This window comes from Physeter macrocephalus, chromosome 4, assembly GCF_002837175.3.
Source record: "Physeter macrocephalus isolate SW-GA chromosome 4, ASM283717v5, whole genome shotgun sequence".
NCBI lineage: Eukaryota > Metazoa > Chordata > Mammalia > Artiodactyla > Physeteridae > Physeter > Physeter macrocephalus.
In genome coordinates, this window is record NC_041217.1 from 25978708 (window position 1) to 25996338 (window position 17631).

Below are 17631 nucleotides of genomic sequence, written 5' to 3' on the forward strand. Positions count from 1 at the left end.
GATAGCCATACACCATAGCTGCTATTATGATATCCACATATACTTTGGTGGTTAGCACCACCTCCCATTGCAGTCAAAGGTAATTTTCAACTACAGCATCTTCTTTCAGCCTTTGTGGACACCTCCTTGCTTGTGGTAAACCAAGATAAGGTTATAAACTTTATGAAAGTAGAAAAAGAGGTAAAATTGACAAGTCTTTACATGTAAGTAATATTTATTTGTTGAGTCTCAGTGCAAATCCTGTCCTCGATAAGTTTTTAAGTCTCATTAATGAACACAGTAGTCTTTGAACACCTGAAGAATCATATTGCCCTTAGAAGACCTATTGGTAATCTTGGATTTCCCTCTGCCATGGCCATTTAACTTGAATCCTTTATTCTTTTCTTCTGCTCTCTTCCTAAACTGAAAACTTCAAACTAGCTGTAGAAATGAAGTCCTTTAAACATTTCTTTCCCCTTAAGCACTTATCTTTGAAATTCTAATGGAACTAAACCAGGACAGTATTTGCTCTACAAGTATGCTTACACATAACATTGCAAATGTGCTTTTGAGATTTTCAAACAAATTGTGGAGAGCTGAGTCTAGGCAGATTGAGAATAAGGAACTGTAAGGCTCTAAGATGAAAAACACCCCCAGTTAACTCAGAAATGGTACACAAGAAAATGATGGCTTTTCTTCTCTCTCTTGCATTTTTTAGAAGAAATGCTGCAATGTGATGCCCCTATGATCAAAGAAGTCTCTCACATGCATCATGTCAGCACAACAACCTTGTTAATACTGCAGGGCTATGTCATGAAATCTCTGGAAGAAAAGTGGTGAGTGCTGCTGAGTGAAGGCGGTTTTTCCCTGGAGCTGCTCATTGGCTTCTGAAAGCCACATTGGTCTCATAATCCACTCCCATGGTTCATTGCCAAAGTCTCCCTGCAAAAGAAAAACCAAACTTATCTGAACCCTCTTACCTACCTGCCTACCTGCACACACACACACACACACACACATTTCTGTTCACCTGCCTGAGCAAAGAACACTACAGTATTGATCAGGAAGAACAGGTTGACATGAGCAAAGGATTGGAATGGTAAGAAGAGTATTTTTGAGTATCGCACCATTCCCCAAATCCCCCTTCCTCCAAAGGCTGTGATGCTTTTTCCTGGACTGTTACCTTTTATGTGCCAGGTTTTTGCCTTCTTTGATAGCCTTGGTCTCCTGCTGGCAGGTTTAAAGATTACCAAGATCTCTTTCCACCTCATCCTCCAGAGAAGGAAACCGAAATACCACTAGCTTCACCCAGGAAGCCCTCAAAGACAGCAGCTTACCTGCAGGAATCCCAGGTCAGTGAGGAAGTTGGTGAAGACAAGACATTGTGGACAAGGAAACCACTACCTTGGCATTGTTGACCACACAAAGTGTTTCACCATTAGCTTATTTATTCACTAAAACAACTACTCTTTGGGATAGGCTTTCAAATCCCCATTTACAAAGGAGGAAACTGAGGCTCAGAGAAATTGTTGCAGTGAGAATTTAAGAAAATCCCTGTCTTCACTATCTGTGATTAGAACTAATTGAGTGATAGGCACAGGGGCTGGTCACATGGAGATCAAAATGTCAGGGTTTTTTTTACTGCTGAAAACTAGTTTGGAGGACATGGATTGGCTGTGAAGCCAAGTGGGTTTGATAATTCTCTCTGCACCCTAACTAACTTCCATGTCCAGTCACTGACATAGAGGAACAATTAGGCCTCCACTTACCTGGGTGAACCCCTTACTATATGACAAAGGGCAGGCCTGAACATAGGTGTCTGCAGCCAAGCAGCTCCCAGAGAGAATGCGAAAGGCTAAAGAGCAAAGCATGCCCATTTCCTTCTTCCAAACTCATCAATTATCTAACTCATTCTTTCTCCCATGGGAGAAGAGAAGAAGAAAAGAAAGAGGAGACAGGAATGTTATCAGGAAAGTCTCTTCATATGGTTTGAGAAAAAAATACATGCTCCTCTTAAATAATCACTTGTTCAACGTGTTGTAGAATTGGTCAACAGAAAGATATCAGCCCAGCTCTATCTGACTCTAAAGATCATGCTGAAGTATCTCTGAAAATAATGCCCGTGCCACTCACAGATATAGAACAAGCTAATGGTTACCAGTGAGGAGAGGGAATTGGGGAGGGGCAATATAGGGGTAGCGGGAGAAAAGTGTTATTATGGGATTATATGAAATCATGTGTGTGAGACTTTTGAAAATTGTAAAGCACTATAGACTTTAAAGAACCTTTCATTCAATTAAAAAAAAAGGCATGAGAAAAAATTTGTTTAAACCCAGCAGATCCCCAAATTGTATTTTTATTATAATCACATTATAAAATTATATACACACTAGGTGAAATAAAAACAATTATATTAGAATAGTGAAAAAAATAACGCCTATGCCCACTGACACAATACCCCAGCTATGAAAATGTGCTGCTCCCTCCTTTCTCTTTTTCCTTTCCTCCATATATGGATCAGCTCTATGTCAGGGTACCATGAATGATCATGTGGGAGAGTAAAAAGAATACTTCACCCAGCATCAGGATGCTTTGTTTTAATTTCAGGTCTTCCAGTTGCTCTTAGTTAAGAAAGTATAAAAAGGATTCAGCAGGTACTTGTGCACTTTGTGCACACAGTGATTTACACATATTGTCACTAACCTTCACCACAACCCTGAAAGCTGTTGTTTCTATCTTCCTCATAGAGACATTGAGGTTAAGGAAGGTTAAGCAAGTTGATCCAAATTACCCAGTTAAGGTGAAGCTAGGCTCCAGACTCAAAGCTTCTGATACTAAATCCAGTGGTTTTTGTGCTTTACCACTGGCTCTCTAAAGCCAAGCTTACATTGAGTTTCCCTCTCTATAGAATGAGACAATTGAAGATCTAGTGGATCAACTAGATCTTTCTGGCTCTAAGTTTCAGTTTATCAAAGGGTAAATAAACTGGAGAATGGTCACTGGATATCTATTAAGAAACAGATGAAGAAACATAACATGCATTTTTGTGTGTCCCTGTGTGTGTGGCGGTGGGGGATGTATGAGTGTGTGCATGTAATTATATTTTTCTTTTATAATGCTTAGAAATGGTTTGCTCATTTCCTTATTTCCTCAACATTTCAAAATCTTCCTGAGCCATTATTCCCTTCCTGTGAGTCATGCTTATCTCTGTCCTCTGTTTCTTTCTGTTCTTAGCTCTCACACTCTCTCTCCCAATCATGGCATCTCAAATCTTCACTGTAGAAAGACTATGGTAGAAAGAGCATTGTCAGTGGCCCAAGCCATGCCTGGGTGAAGCCAGAATCTTCCACTTACCAACCGCTTATTCTGGGGAAGATTATACAAGTTCTTTGACCTGAGTTTCCTTACCTTTAAATTGGAGCTAAAACTTATTCTTTTTAAAAGATATGTTGTGAGGAGTAAATGTAAGGAATGTCAAGTTTCTGGCACATAGTAGACTCTCAGTGAAGAGCAGGCTATGCTAATGAATACATCATACTCCTTTCTCTTTCCCCAGAAGAGAGGCTGGTTGAAGATAATCAGCTTTATCAAGAGATTTTGTAAGTACCGCAGATTTATGTCTAATCCCCAAAAGCGCCGGGAGTTTGAAGACTATCTTCACCTGGAAGTACACAATAACAAGGAAAGTAAGTCACTTCTCTATTTACTCCTCTTCCCTGTTGATATTTTAGCTACAGGGGTTAACCCAGGTAAGAAGCTGCAGAGCTTACTGCTTTGTGTCATGCTGTTATGGAACCAAACCTGGGCCCTCTCACCTACCTGCAGTACAGCCAGTCTACTGACACTGGGTTGTGGTGAAGGAAAGTGCAGCCTTTATTGGAAGGCATCCAACATAGAGCAAGCAAGGAGAATGGGCAGCTCATGCTCAAAAGACCTGAATTCCCATTGGCTTTCAGGGAAGGATTTTTAAAGGCAAGGTGAGGGAGAGGGTCGCAGGCTACCTGATCAGCTCATGGACATTCTTCTGATTGGTTGGTGGTGAGGTAACTGGAGTCAACATCATCAACCTTCTGGTTCCAACTGGTCTGGGGTCTACATGCTGGTGGTCAGGATGCAGTTAACTTCTTTCACCTGATGGAGGTTTTAGTGTCTGTAAAACAACTCAAGGGTATGGCCCAGAATATTATCTATAGCCCTTGAAGAGAACAAAAAGTCCTTGACTTTGTTTTATGGATAAACTACTTTTATTTTGTCTTGCTTGATTCTTTTCCTTTGTTTCTGCATTTTGTCACTTTCCTGATTAAATTTGTTCTTTGGAACTCAGGGAAGGCCTAGGAGGCTAAAGCTTTTCTACAAACAAGAGGAAGGGAACATGGGGTGGAGGGGGGTGTCTGTCCCTAGGAAGGCCTCAAAGGGTTCTGTTTGGTTTCAATGCTTGTGTTAGCCAGGGGTCTAGCAAGAACTCCAGGTCCTGGGTGCAAAGCCAAGTCCAGCAGTCCCACCTAGAAAGGATGTGAGCCCAGTGCATTCTGTTCAAGGAGCCAGAAAATGTAGGTAATGATCAGTCTCAGGCACTTTGAGATCTCACATTTTACAAAACTACTTCCTTATGTTGTTTTTCCATAGTATAGATTTATTCAACTACTTCATTCATTCGTTCATTTGTTTGTTCAATATACTTTTTGAGAATACAGTGTGTGGCAGGCACTTTGCCAGGTGCTGGAGATACAGTAATAACTATGCAGCACAAGATCTGCTCTCATGAGATCTACATTTTTGAGGGCAAGACAGAAAATGGAGTCACAGATGTTGGAGCCAAATTGCCTGTATGTGAATCTGCCAGTTTCTAACTGGAGGATCCTGCATAAGTGACTTTGTGCCTCATCTGTAGAATGGAAATAATAATTGTGCCTATTGCATAGGGTTGTTGTGAGAATTGTGTTAATACATATAAAGCATCTTAGAACTGTTCTTGGCAATAGTAAGTGCCATAAAAGTGTTAGCCAGTATTCTTGCTATTTTTATATAATTGTGATGAGTGATCCCAGTGATAACTGCAGAGAGACCCTAATTAGTCAAGGAAGAGGGTAAGGGAAGACTTCTTCCAGAAAATGACATAAAATTGAGTTTTCAGAAATGAGCAAGTTAGGTAGGCAAAACAGGAGGGGAGCAACTTCTAGGTCTGTATAGAATCCTAAAACAAGAAAGAGGATGGTGCAATTTAAGAACTGCAACCAGGCAAGTTGAACTAGAGGTTAATAAAATGGAGAAAGTGCCTGAAATAAGCCTGGAGGGATTGATAGTAACAAATCTGATCTCCCTTGATGGCTTTGTGTTGTTCCAACTCTCACTTTAACAAACAAAATTTTTTGTATGTAAGTTTTATGAATTGCTTCACAACCAAACATTTAGGATTAAAGAAGAGTTCTTTTGTTTCTTCTTTTAAATAAAATCAACTCAAACCTTTATGCCCCAGAATGGTGGGAAGTCCAATTTTACCCTCCTTTGACTTTCCACATCCCCAGCTTTGCATGAGAACCAACAACAAAGGTACTACTGCAGCTCAATGGGAGATCTACTTGACCAGTGGTCTTCTTTCTATTACTATAATTTAGCCTTTTCCAGGATTGTCATGTCCTTCAATTAATTGACACATTTATCATTATGAAAGGACCTTCTTTATCCTTGGGGAATATTCTTTTATCTGAAATGTACTTTCAGATATAGTACATTTATCTGAAACAGCCACTCCAGCTCTCTTTTTGTTAGTGTTAGCATGAATACCTTTTTTCATTCCCTTACTTATAACCTATTTATGCCTTACATTTAAAGTGCTTTTCTTGGGACTTCCCTGGCAGTCCAGTGGTTAAGAATGAATGCTTCCACTGCAGGGGGCACAGGTTCAATCCCTGGTCAGGGAACCAAGATCCTGCATACCGCATGGCGTGGCCAAAAAATAATAGTAATAATTTTTTTTAAAAAATAAAGTGCTTTTCTTGTAGCCAGCATAGAGTTGGATCTTGCTTAAAAAAGAAAAACACCCTGACAAACTTAGCCCAATTGAGAGCCAATTGTTAGGCTCTCAGGAATTTTTTGAGCCAGTTGATAAACTACTGATAGCTTGAAATCAACCATGGTGGGAGTATTTACTACAGAAATCAGCAAATAATACAAATTGGGTTTTCCCTCCCCTACCAGAGCTGCTTTACAAGTATACCACTGCTTCTAGGTTTTGGGGGGTAGATTTAGCACGCTCTTCTCCTAAAATACCTGACCATCATATCAACTTCCACTGTTATCCAGACTTTTTTCCCTTCAAATTTAAGTCTAAGAGATAAAGATAGAGCATAAGTTAGTAGAGAGGGACCTTATGTCATTCAGTGCTGTAACCCTAGGACCTAACACAGTGGGATATAAGAGGTGGTAGGTATTTGTTGAATGTTGTAGTTACCTTCCCATGCTATATGTAATACTGCACCAAAAGAAATCCTACTTACACCATAAGGAGCATCATGCCCATGCCAGTTATTCCATTCTGGAGCTGAATTAGACAATTTTCCTAAACCAGGCAATTAACCAAGGTCTACTTGTCAGATCCTGTCCCAAACTGTTCTCAGCCCTGAATCCCTATGAATGGATTTCTTTGGATATATCTTAGTCAAGAAATTTTCTAAAATAAGTGTCTTATTTTTCTGAGACACAGTCCAAACCTTCTAGAAGCTTCTATGCTTTTCTTTACCCATTTCTGTCACTTTCCTACTCAGTTTCTTTAATAAACTTCTTTACTTTTTGTTTTAGGTTTTATTTTGTGCAGTTTTCCTAGTTTACTTCTAAATTACTTCCCTGATAAACCTTGAATAAGCATTATCAGAACCACACTCTCCATTTTGAAAGTCACATATGCTGTTTCTGCAGAAATGTTAGGGATTAACCTAACTACTGTGTTGACTTTACTTCTATTAGTCAAGCACCAGGAAAACACCTTTCAGTACTCAGTTGATTTTTTTTTTTTTTTTTTGGTGCGTATGTTGTCATACTAATCTGAGCAGAAGGCTTTTAACAGTATTTCAAATCTAAGTGAAAGGTTGCACCCAGTGGTAGGAAATCACTATTTCAAAAAGCCCAAAGCTGGGTCCACAGTTTCCTTTTTTCATTTTGATCATGCCCAGGTGGAAGGCTTCAGGCTTAAGAGTGACTTGATCAAACTAGATGTTAACTCCTTTCTCTTTCTCTCTCAGATCTCTCCACATCACCAAACATATCAGGGCTCCCCATCACAAATCCCAACATCCGAAGTGCAGATCACGAGAATGGAAACATAATCCTTATGAAGCGCCGGATATTTGGCTACAGGATTATTACTGTCAACTTTGCCATCAATGATTTATATTTCTTTTCTGAGATGGAAAAGTAAGTTTCCTATCTCTCTTTCGCCTCCTGGCTTGCCATACTTAGTTCCTCCCAGCAAAGACTGGAGTGGCCTGAAAGTGATACAGGGATTTCAGCTCTGCCAGACAGGATCTCCATCTGAAAATCTCACTGAATGCTGTCCCTGTATCCATGTCCACCATTTTTTCCTTTGGATCCTAAAAGCTCCTTAGTATTCTGCAGTTCCCAATATTGAAATGCACTTACTTATACCCAGGAAGTGGAGCAATTTTCTTCCTATTATTTATTTATTTATTTATTTTTCCTATTATTTATTAATATGATAGAAGTCACCTTATGTCACACCACTGAGCCAATAGTTCTTTAGTTAAAGCAAGGAATTATAATAATAAAAATTGTGTGTGTATGTATGCATGACATTAAACAGATATTTTTAAGTTAAAACATATTAATGTACATTCACACACCTGTCAAACTTGAAGTAAAGCCAAAACCATTCCACTAATTGGAGGTCCACATACTTTTCTTGTGTAAACCATGCCTAAAATGCTATCTACTATTTCTAATTTCTTCTCTCCTTATGGTGGAGGGAGAAACTATAGTTACTGCAAAGCAATTTAATCCTTCTGGATTTTTATACTTGTTTTTTCAAAGTTTTAAATTGCCTTGCCACACCTATCTAACTCAGTAGCAATTTTTTAAGAAGGAACTTGCCTTTATTGGGGCTTCCCAAAGCATTGAAGTTTGTTTTCACAGAAACAGCAAATTCCTTTTCTTTTCATGTTCATAGTTTGTCAATTTTCATAAATTACAAATTAAAGTAACAACAGGCAAAAATATTTGGGAAGAGATATGAATAACTCTCAGTAAATATTTGCCTCAATTAGTTACAGAAAAGTGAGAGAGTTCATGAAAAGGTACCACCAGTGGGTATGCTGGGCATGCCATCCATATCAGGCAATGTGTTCTTCAGACACGCAGGGCAGCTGGTAACTCCGCACACCAGTTAGGAGTGTTTGGTTAAGAGATCTTCCATGGTACCCTAAGGAAGGATTTAGCTCAGTTCCACAAATGTTTAGTGATCGTTCATTATTTCTTAGGCACTGGATTTAGCATTGCAAATATAAAAAACCAGCTAAGACATGTTCTCTATTCTCCAAGATCCCACAGACCAATGGGGATGGTAGACAAGACACACAAACGAAAGTTAGGAAGTAGGATGACAGTTGTCAAGTCAAGCCTAGGAGGTATATTTAGACAGCTGAGTGCTTAGGAATGGTTTCTTGGGAGACAGGTCACCTAAGCTGAACTTTGAAGAATGAATAGGGGTTAGTGAGATTTTTTTTTTAAGTGTGCAAGGGGCAGGCGAGTGAGAAGCAGAAAAAAGTACCAGAGTGAACAGCCCTTTCTGCCACTGCTCCAGTTCCTGTCACCATCGTCTCTGCTTTCTCGTTTGCCCTCTACAAACTGTTCTCTGCACAGCAGCCAGAGCAGCCTTTTCTCAGTGTAAACCACATTATATCCCTCTCCTGCTTAAAGTGTGCCAGCAGCTTCGCATTACCGCTGGAATAAAGTCCAAACCTCCTCTCGTTGCCCAAAGGGCTCTACATGAGCAGGCCCTGCCTGCATCTCAGAGCTCACCTCGTGCTACTCGCCACTCGCCCCATGCTCTAGCTATGAGGGTCTCCAGTCTGTCCCACTTGTGCCCCATGAGCTGGTGCCTGCCTCAGAGCCTTTGCACTTGCTCCCCTCTCTGTGGGAAGAAGCCCCTGCCCTCAGGTCTTCAGATGACTGTTTTTTTCTTTCTCATTGTTTGAGTCTCAGTGCCCACCCCCTTCCCAATCACTCATCCTCTTTTGTTGTCTTCATAGCACTCTACTGCGTACTGAATTATTCATCTATTCACTTATATGTCTTCTTCCTCTCGTTGATTTTGAGCTCCTGGAAAGCAGGACTTTGTTTACTGTGTTCAGTGCTGAATCCCTGCTCCTGGAATGGCGCCAGCACAGAGTAAAACCATAATAAATGTCCGCTGATCAAATATATGAATAGACATGCAAAACAGGCTTTTAATGGGAAACGCTTGGTACTCCACTCTTAGGAAGATTTTAAATGGTTAAGATTTAAAATGGCCTGAGAGAAGTACGTTGTGTATTTAAGATAAGGTATAACTGACAGATATTTTGGTTAGTGAAAGAACATGTTGCTAGGAGACAAAGTAGAATGGTGGTTGCTGGGGGCTAGGGGAAGGGAGGAATGGGAGTTAGTGTTCAACGGGTATGGAGTTTTAGTTTGGGAAGATGAAAAAATTTCTGGAGATGGATGATGGTGATGACTGCACAATTTATGTGGATGTACTTAATGCCACTGACCTCTACACTTAACAATGATTAAACTGGTAAATTTTATGTTATGCATATTTTACTACAATAAAAAACTTTTTAAGAAAAGGAATATGTTGCTTCAGAAAGTGGTGGTAATTGTGAGAGGGTCAGCACAGGAGGGGAAAGAAAGAGCAAGATAGCCCTTAGCCCTTGAAATAGTCAGAGGCACAACTGATGAAGGGGCCAGAATGTGGGTAAAGAAGGGAGGATGGGATAAATAAAGGAGTTTATGGTGAAGAAATACACTTGAAGAAGCACTTAGCATATCATCTGACATGTGGTAGGTGCTCAATTAGTATTTGCCGATGGATAAATTATGATTGAATGAACGAAGTCACAACCTGGCCCAGGACTGGCTCTTTTGTTTTTGGGCCCGAAATAGGTCTTAGCTAGCCTCCCTATTTAGTCTTTTATTTTCTCCTTGAAAGACAAAATTGATTTAGTCTGATTTCCTCTTTACTACCTCTTTTTAGATTTAATGGTTTGGTGAGTTCATCTCATGTGCTACAAGTCAACCAGGCATACAACGAGAATGACGTGATCCTATTGAAGTCCAAAATTAACATCATCCTAAAGCTCTACCTGGATTCAGAGGTCCCTTCAAGGCTGAGGGTATGGGGAAACCCCACTCCTCTCTGGCCTTTTGCTAAGAAGCATTTCCCCCACAAGAACCCTGAAAGCTAATTGTAAGGCACCGCTTAAGTCCGGGTCAACCAGATGTCCTTTACCTAGCAGCCCCATGAAAAACTTCTGCCTTCTGGGGAGGAGGTGGTCTTGAAAGTCCTGGGGGGCCAAAAGTGTTTTTCTTCCTTCCCTGGAGCCTCTGCCAGTGACAAGCTCCCACTCTGTGGGTAGGTAAACATCTCTGAGTCCCAGAAGGATGCCATCCTTGCTACCATTGCAGAGGGCCACCTAGATCGGAGCATCTTCCATGGGGCTATCATGGCTCTCTTCCCCGTCATTATGTACTTCTGAAAAAGGTAACTATCTCCCTTCACCTGAGGACCATGAAGTCAGGAAAGCACATTTGACTTTCTGGAGACTTTTCTGTCTTCTTTTAGCCCTCTGTTTCCGTTTCCAGTTTCATGGGAACTCAGATGGTGTATTCTTATCCTGCTCACCCACTCTGTCCCTCACACTCTCACACTGAACACTGAATCAGAGAGTAAAAGACCATGTAAGACTGAAGATCAGGATGCCTAACTCCCACCTCTCCCCTGGGCTTGCTTGGAACAGGTGTCAGGTTTTCTTAGATGTAGGTTCCTCACCTAAGGATGAGGATAGACCACAGCTACTTGGGAGAAATTCTGTCAAGACTAACACAACTGTACTTGGGCTTAAGGAGCTTCACGGAGGCAGTAATCAGAAAACCTTTGCTCTGTTAGGCTCAGATCCCATGATTATCACTAGGGCCACAGTTGCTAGATATTTCCATTTTCAAAAGGAGTTAGACAGTCAGATTTGCATATCTCCCTAGATTAAAGTGGCAAATATGGCAATTAACTCAAGACAAAAACATGGTGAGGAAGCTGTGAAGGCCAAAACACAAACATAAAACAAACAAAATTTTAAAAATAAATAAATATAATAAAAATAAAACAAAATGGCTGCACAACAGATGCAACCTGAGGCCCACTGGTTCCAAACCTACCTGTCAAGGTTTGGGCTGAGAGACTAGCCCAGGTCTTCCCAGCCGGTTATTGATTCCTTTGATCTACTCCAGCTCCAGCTCATACCATACACGTAGTGACTGGCAGTGCCCTGGGTGATAGTGACCAGAGGACAGCTGGCTGAAATGTTCCCAGACCAGGCTAATTTGGACATTTAGATTATTATGTGATTCTGGCCCTTAGGGATTCCCCTCTCCTACAAAAGAAAATGTTGCTTTATTAAAATAAATGTGTAAAGGTTGCTTACCCATAAACAACCTTTAGCTTAAAATAGCTAAGATAATAAATTATTTAATGTAAAATGTTTTAAAAATATAAAATTTTTAAAATGTAAAACTTTAAAAGTTTTAATGTAAAATTTTTCAAAAATATAAAGATCAAGATCATCAGTTTAGACTTTTGTTTTATTTATTTATTTATTTATTTATTTATTTTTGTGGTGGTGCCATGCAGCATGCAGGATCTTAGTTCCCCAACCAGGGATCGAACCCGTGCTCCCTGCAGTGGAAGCACAGTCTTAACCAGTGGACCGCCAGGGAGGTCCCCAGTTTAGCCTTTGAACACCAGTTGTTACCTAGCACTTAATTCTAGACTTGATTCTGGTTCTCTGAACCAGGACTCAATGGAAACTCATCCTGAAATTTTCTGGAGGTTCAGAAGCCCCTGAGAAATACACACTGCTCCTGGTTGGAGTCAGTGCTCAGCTCTCCCTCAGACCTACTGAGGATGTATAGCGGTACAGGCTTTGAATCCCTAATCCTCATGCAGCTGGTTCTTTACTTCCCTTCCTATATACTTATAAAAAGGTTCATATTGTGCAAACCCTGTGCATGCATATTACCTCAGATGAACCTCTCAGCAACACTGTGAGCTGGGTGGGGCAAAGTATTGTTATCCCTATTTTATAGATGAGGAAACCACGGTTCAGAGTGATTAAGGGACTTGCCTAGGATCACTTGGTAAGTGGTAAAACCAGGATTAGAAACGAGGTCTCTTGGTCTCTTAAGCACCCTAAGGAATGCATTTGTGGCACATTGCATGGCTCATAATGAGAGGGAGACCCAGTTCAGTAAGTGGAATGGGAGAAACCAACTAAAGGAACAGAGTACCCCTCAGTGAGGAGGAGGGAGGGTGGAACTCAAGACACCAGAGCCAAAGCAGGATAGAAAATAAATCCAGTCTTAGCCAAGACCGACCTCCAAGAGGTCCCATCCAAGGGCAGGCTGAGGGATAGCAAAGGGTTAGAGGCCAGGGAGGAAAAGACAGGGAGTGTCACAGGGCTTCTAGGGAGTGAGAGTTCCCAGGTTGCAGTGAGTCTACATGAGGAAGCAGGGTCTACTCCAGGGAAAGGGCTGTTAGGAATGAGGTGAGGGGATCATGGCCCTCAGTTAAGGGACAGGATGGAAACCAAGGATCTGGTCCCTAGAGGAGGCCAGTCAGACACTCTGGCTGCACCAGGTGGGGTCACACAGTGATCTCATCTCCTAGTCCAAGGCTGAAGCGAGCACCCCAGCAGTTAGCCCTGCCCAGGCCTGAGTGCTGCATATTCTTTACAGACTCCATTCACTGGTGGTTCCAGAAGGAAGTCCCAGCGTACCGCCAGGCCAGGCCCTCACTGGAGCCAGGCCCTCACTGGAGCCAGGCCCACACTGGAGCCAGGCCTGGACAAAGAGGAGGCCTCAGATGAAGGGCCTCTGACAGGCAGCACCCTGAGGCCAAAGGCTCTACTCCTGTCTGTTGGACACCCCCCTCTCCATGAAGACTGGTCTGACCCCATTCCCCTGTGCTCAGTGGTCCAGCCCTTTCAGCTAGTGGTTTTCTCCCTGTGACCAGAAGCCATTTTCCTCACAGGTTTTGTTCCTGCAAGGCAATCCGCTCTTACTTCCAGTACAGGGGGGCAGAAGTTCAAAGACAAAATCGTTTCTCCTAAACCTGTGTACAAGTACCCTCCTTGGAGTGGAGGTAAGCTCCACCATGACCCACAGCCCCATTCTCTAGCAGACGAGACTCACAGAGGGAAGAGCGAGGTTCCGAAGGACCAGCTGTAAGACTTCACAGAAGGTGTTTGCTGGAGGGGTGGCCATTTCATTAACTTGGCCCCCAGAGAAGCATTAACGCATATTTTATCTGTGGCTATCAGTGCTAGCAAAAGGGTACCCGACCCATGCACTGCTCCTTGGCAGTACCTCCCAGGCTGCCTCTGGGTATGCAGGTCACAGACTCCGTGGGGGGGTAGATGGAGGTGGCAAGCTGCTTTACTGCTGTTGATGAAACCTCCTGCTCCAACTGTCTCCATTCAACCCTATCATTTGAAAATCGTCTATTGTATAGTGTTAAGTGAGAAAATTAAAAAACTGGATGTAGAGTATGATTTTAGTGTGGTAAATATATATAAATCATTATGTATGTACGTAATTTTTATGAAACATGGGAAGGAACTTAGAAATAAAGTATTAATGAATTATCTCTGAGTAGTGTGATTATGAGAGGTTTATACACTTAGTATTAACATACATATATTACTAATATATTTATAAATAAATATATACATATATATGTTTCCTTAACACAGAGCAGTTAAACTCAGCCCCTTTCCCGATACCTGCGCTGAGATCAGTACTTGAGCAAAAAAAGGGAATTTTAAAGAGAGGGAGGAGGAGGGGGCACAGGGGAGTGCCTGACAAGGGCAAGGCTGGATGCCTCTGCAGTGGAAATTTGGGGGAACCAAAGACAACAGGTCTGTGAATCTGGGAACAGTACCAGCATCAGAACAAAATATGGAGATAGGACAAGAATCTTAAAAACAGCAGCTAACTGTCCCGTGATGGAGCTGAGCGTTCTGTTGTTTCAGCTCAAACCTACCCCATTCTCGTGTCCATTTCCCCGGATACTCACCCCTGCCCCGACCCCAGCCCTCACAAGCAAGCACCCCACCCCCTGCTTGGAGTCCAAAGGGCCCTTGAGACCTCAATCCATCTCTGGCTGGCCCGAATGGTAGGGGAAGCAAGGCTGGCTGGCTGTAGAGTGTCCTGCCCCTCTAAGAGGGTCCTCACCTTAGTTTGAAACAAATCACCTACCTTTCTCGCTACAGCCACCCCAAGGGTCAATGAACGTTGCTCATTATCCTTGTCTCAGCCTGTGGAATGTCACATCAGCAGGCGGAAACCAGCAATCTATTTAGTATATGGGGCAGAATGTCCCTGTAGGTGCAAGGGCTTATTTAGGATGCCGGTAGGTATAGGGGAAGAGGGCAGTAGTAAGAGGAAAAGGAGAGGGAGGAGGGCAGCCAGGGTGGGCAAATGATACTCAGAGGAGCCAGCAAATGTCCCTTAGTGGCTGCCCCAGAGCTTCCAGCCTTTGGCTCATTTCCTCCTGCTGAGCTCCAGGGATGCAGATCCCCAAATCTTTTCTGGTGTCTGAAGTTGGAAGAGGGCAGCAGGGTGTCCTGAGCTAAGGGGTCAGGCCACTTGGGTTCTCAGCCTGGAGTGTCATGGTGTGGGACTGAGGGACCTTGGCCATCTTGCTTCCCCTCTCCCAGCCTCATACCCCTTATCTCAGATACCAAGGTTTGGATTTAGATAATGTTCTAACACTAACATCCTATAATTCAAAGAATGTTAAACAGGGGCTTTCTTGCTTACTTACAAAGATTTATTTTGTTGGGTGTCACTGTAAGGGTTTTTAATGTGCCCCCTTCTTCCTTCCCCAGGAGACCATGCCGTCTTAAGATTCACCTTACTCAGAGGTATTGAGTGGTTGCGACCTCAACTCCGGGATGCAGCAGGAAGCCCAGTCCAAAACTGTGAGTTGGAGTTGGAACCCCACTGATATCAAAAGTCTACTACAATTAGAGGGTGACTGGAAGGCCAGCTCGGCCAGTCTCCTTACTGACCATGAGGAGACCGAGACCCCCAAAATATGAAGTGACTCTGCCACTCACAAGACATGGGGTGAAAACTGGGTCTCCTGGCCATCCTTCAGGGCTCTGTGCACAATTCCCATTTGAATAATCGTATCTTCCTGATTATGGCCCCTGATAGAGCCCCTTGAAGGGGGGCGTGCCTTAAGCTTCTCTATATCTCTCCTGGCTCCTCGGCCTATTTCCAGGAGTGGTGTATGACCTTTAATGAGACAATCGTAACACCCCACTGGTTACTTCTTCCTCCCACTGAGAGCGCCTGCTTGCTGGAATAGGACCTCCGTCCCACACCTCCTACTTCCCAGAGGCTCCTGCTACTGATCTTCTTATCCTTGTAATAAACACTATGGCCCTAGCTTCGCATTTTGGGGTCCTTGTTATATCCTTTTTCTTCCCCATCTTCAGCCTCAAGGAGTCAATCCCACTCCCAAGCACTAAACCTGCCTCTGTTTCTGCATGGTCTCTCCCAACTAGCGTTTCCTGTCTATCCCACTTATCAGCATCTATTTCTAGGTTGGGGGATACTGCTTCTCTGCTTCTCGAAGGCATGAGATGCCAGCTTGCCCCACCTTCTTGTTTGTATATGTCCACTCATTGCTTAATGGCGGGGAGGCCACTATAGAACATTGCCCATGATCTGTAAGATCCAAACAGCCCTAAAGTCTTGTGATTCTAGTGTTCATCTGGCAGATTAATCTGATTTTACTTCCTTGAGTCTATGAGGTTGGCAACATGACCTCGGCACCCAGATGAAATGTCTCCTAGGCCAAAAAAAAAAAACAAATTGCAGCATATAAACCAGGCCTTCTGAATGTCCCTGGAGCATTGCTGCTTCCCCTTCCCTCTCCCAGCTCCTTCCCTAGAGGCATTCCCTGGAAGCTGTCCTGGAATGACCCTCCAGTGAGCGGCTGTGCCGTGAGTGCTGATGCATTTTTTTCTCTGTATTTGTCTTTAGCTTCATCTAGCATCCTCACCCAGTCAAGACATGCTCTCTCCGCCATGCAGTTGTCTTGTCCCAGGGTAGGCATGAGATGGAAGTCCTCCTCTTCAGTGCAGAGTTGCTTTGTCCAAGTGTATGATGGGAAATGGGGGAGAAACCTCCCTGAGACCTAGCTCCATGTCCTGGCGCCCCTTGGCATACAGAACCAAGAAGCCTCTTGAGCTTGCTGTTTCTCAAGAGGCTTATAGTCAGGGTAGTGAAGGAAGGGTTTCTCTGCGGGTTATTGTCCACCTCCATCAAGAGGAAATTGGAGCCCCTGACCCACCTCCCAGTAGAACGCTATTGTTGGGGGAAGTGTCCTGGATGATCTTTCATTGCTAGCTTCCCTAATACTCCAGTGCTTCAGGGTAAGATGAATCAGATGGGAAAGAAGAGCTCTTCTTCTGCTTGGCAGGATATTGGCAATAAGGATGCAAAGGATTTGAGACTGTCAAAATCTGATTTAGCCTAATCCACTTCTGTACAAGCGTCAGAGTGGGACTCATGGTAAGTTAGGGATATAGGAGAATCCCCAGAGGGTCATGGAAACAGTGCCAAAAGGCTGCTTGAAGTTCAAGGTTATAGACAGCAGGCTCTATGAATGGCAGGCCTGGTTTCTCACCAGCCATCCCACCTTCTCAGACCTGCTGCAAGTCCAGCAGGGGCTTGGAGCTGCCCAGGCCTTATTTGCCAGTGCTGGTGCCTGGAAGACAAGCAACTTGGGAGCTCTTTGCACAGAAGGGCAATGCATTGCTTCATAGTTACAAGTTCTTGAGGAAGAAGATGAGGATAAGAATGAGGGCGCCCTGTCCTGAAAGCAAAGTGTTTGAGCTTTGGCCATCGCCATACTTAGAGCGGATGACGGCAACCAACCAGTAGAGAATACAGTGCCATTTACCTCAATGCCATTGTGATAACTGGCCACTCTCCTCCCTTCCTTCAGGCCAAAAGTACCCAGCACCAAAAAGGAGGAGAAGTAATCAAGTCAGAACCCCCAACAGGGGCACATCGTCTCTCAGAAGCCTCCTCCCACTGACAGAAATTTTTCTGGTCAGAAATGAAATGCCCTGAAGCCATCTGCCCTGGGAAAATCAAAGGGGTGGTAGCCCAGACCTGGCAGGAACAGACTGCAGTGGCTAAGATGTGGGCGGAGAACGCGAACAGAAGCACCTCTGCCCCCACTGATCCCGGAGGTTCTGTCAGAGGTAGTCTTTCCATGGTGGGTGTGTAACAGAACACCTACCCCTGGGGTCAGGACACCTGGGTTCTAGTCTCACTCTGCAGCTGCATGGCCTTGAGCAAAGCCCTGAC

At 43.3% G+C, this 17631-nt stretch overlaps 1 protein-coding gene across 1 annotated transcript; it reads left to right on the plus strand.

Annotated features, from left to right (window-relative positions):
• The first annotated feature begins 270 nt into the window (after positions 1–270).
• Positions 271–17199, plus strand: LOC102983451 (regulator of G protein signaling like 1). Its single transcript, XM_028488123.1, is given in 12 exon segments — positions 271–328; positions 698–815; positions 1217–1331; positions 3536–3665; positions 7218–7389; positions 10226–10364; positions 10608–10732; positions 13274–13316; positions 13318–13384; positions 15132–15224; positions 16297–16361; positions 16963–17199. Coding segments are annotated over 12 exon segments (1362 nt in total).
• Positions 17200–17631: the final 432 nt, after the last annotated feature.